Source organism: Limulus polyphemus, unplaced genomic scaffold, assembly GCF_000517525.1.
Source record: "Limulus polyphemus unplaced genomic scaffold, Limulus_polyphemus-2.1.2 Scaffold407, whole genome shotgun sequence".
In the NCBI taxonomy this organism is placed as follows: Eukaryota; Metazoa; Arthropoda; class Merostomata; order Xiphosura; family Limulidae; genus Limulus; species Limulus polyphemus.
This window is the reverse complement of record NW_013666017.1, coordinates 392,972-395,182: the sequence shown is the minus strand read 5'-3', so window position 1 is coordinate 395,182 and position 2,211 is coordinate 392,972. Positions and strand designations below refer to the sequence as shown.

Here is a 2,211-nt window from a genome sequence, read left to right as displayed (position 1 = left end):
CATTGTTAAAGTTATATAAAATATAGGACAAAATAAGAGTCCTACACAGGATACTAATAGTTAGGTTCTTGGTTTCTTTATATACATACATACATACATACATTTTAAAATGGAATAAATCTTGTTAAAATCACATTTCCTAAGGCTTCTTGTGCATGTTCTAACATAGATTTTATTGCAGAATTTGCACATTTTCTGTTGATACTGATGTAATGTAAGTCTTTAGGATTCTGTGGAATTTAAGTAACTCACTATGTATAAGAAAGAGATCCAGATTACTATTAAAAAAATGTTTGGGTCTGGTATATTTCCTTTACAGATATTTTAGATAACATTATGTGTATGTAAGATTTCTGAATTATATTGTAAGAAACATGCAGTTATGATTGCATTTATATTTTTTTAAGAATTCTTCACTTGAAAACCGGATTCAAGATTTAGAACAGCTCTTAGAGCAAGAGCGAGAATGGCATAATAGTGCTTATCGAGCTAAAGAAGATGAACTTAATCGCTTGAAACAGCAAGTTCATCTCTATATTAAAGAATATCAAGATCTTCTTGACACTAAAGTTGCCCTAGATCTAGAACTGGCAGCTTATCGTAAGCTTTTGGAGGGTGAAGAAAGTCGGTATGTACCTTATTTTTAAAATTTTATAAATGTATGTTATGGATGCAACATATTTAAAATTTTTTTTTAATCGTAAAAAAAAAACATCCAACTTTGTATGAGAATATGATGATCTTGTATACAATAGCACTATCAAACAATGCACACAAACTCTAGAACAAAAACACAAATATTGGTTTGTGACCACTGATTTTTTTATGGCTTATATGTACAATAATACATTTAGTAGTTTATGAGTGTAACTGTACATGGTTAGAGTAACTACTCAAATTTTATATTTACTTTTAAGTCTTAAATTTTAGCTTATGACTTTGATTACTTTAATTTTTCTTTGTCGTGCTTTAGTATTGGTACTACAGAAAGATACTGCTGTATTAATAATTATATCATTTATATAATAATATAACTTATATCATTGCATAAACACTATATGTACTTTGTAATGAATTTCAATCTTTACTTAGTCACATCTGCCCATCATGATAGGTAATTTTTATTTTAAGGAATCCAGTTCAGTTAGTGATGGATTGTATATATGCTATGGTTAAAAACACTTTGCTTCATAACATTAGAAAAAATACTTTTATGGCTTTAAAGCCTTTTACTCTCTTGCTGAAATATTTTTAAGACCTTTTAAAAGTCGTTGGATAGTTAGCTTTGCCATGACATATGTACTTTTCACGTTTTAGGGTTGTGGTGATCTATGTACCATCTTCCATTACTATCAGACTCACTCAGAGAATAACTTTGCAGATATATCTAATCAATCAATAATTGATTGTTTTCATTAAAGGTGATATAAAATACATTATTTGTTTAAAGATAATTTGATTTGTAATAAGGGATTGCAGAAAACATTTGGTAGGTGGTACTACTACCATTAGTATTTTCTGATTGTTAATTTGGACATTTCTTTGATCAGTCTTGTAACTTGAGAAAGAAACCTTCAGTGTTTACTGTGCTATGTCAGGATTGGATTATTCTATATCAACAATGAAAAAGCTTAAGACAAAGTTTATAAAAAGGGGAGCTTAGATCAGTGAATGTAAAGTAGGCTTGTAGAAAGGTGGGTTGTCTTTACAAATGGAGTTTGAATTGTGTCTTGACATGCATTAGTTAGATGCTACTGAGCTAGAGTACAAGTTATGATTTAGTGTGAAGTTGCACAGAAGCTAGACCTGGATTTTCAAGAACATTTTAAGTTACATTGTATTAAAGATCAAGAATGTTTAATATACCCAAAAACTAGTTTTTGTACTATATAATTAAAAAATGCATCAAGTTAGACTGTATTTTGATGGATGTTAAATGGAAATACCATGATATATCCAGGTGAACAGGTAAAACTGAATTTACTTGAAAACAATTACTTGTCAGTTTTATCAGAATTATTTTGTCCATTCCAAGACATTAGTTCATATTTGCTGAGAAACTATCAGCTAGTATTCTCAAGTCTTTGTTTCTTATGTGATTTTCCTTCTCCTTCCCTGATTTTATTTGTATAGTCTCTTGTTTCTACTCTCTTCTTTTTTCTTATCTCATAGTATGTGATGTTAACAGCTACAATTTGGATAGAGCAAATT

General features: G+C 29.2%; 1 protein-coding gene across 1 annotated transcript in view; it reads left to right on the top strand.

The window, feature by feature from the left end:
- LOC106458036 (lamin Dm0-like) overlaps window positions 1-2,211 on the top strand; it is an 82,436-nt gene that overhangs the window by 57,640 nt on the left and 22,585 nt on the right. Inside the window, exon 6 of the mRNA XM_022384166.1 lies at window positions 408-628. Within this exon, the coding sequence (XP_022239874.1) occupies window positions 408-628 (221 nt within the window). The remainder of the gene's footprint in view (window positions 1-407; window positions 629-2,211) is intronic.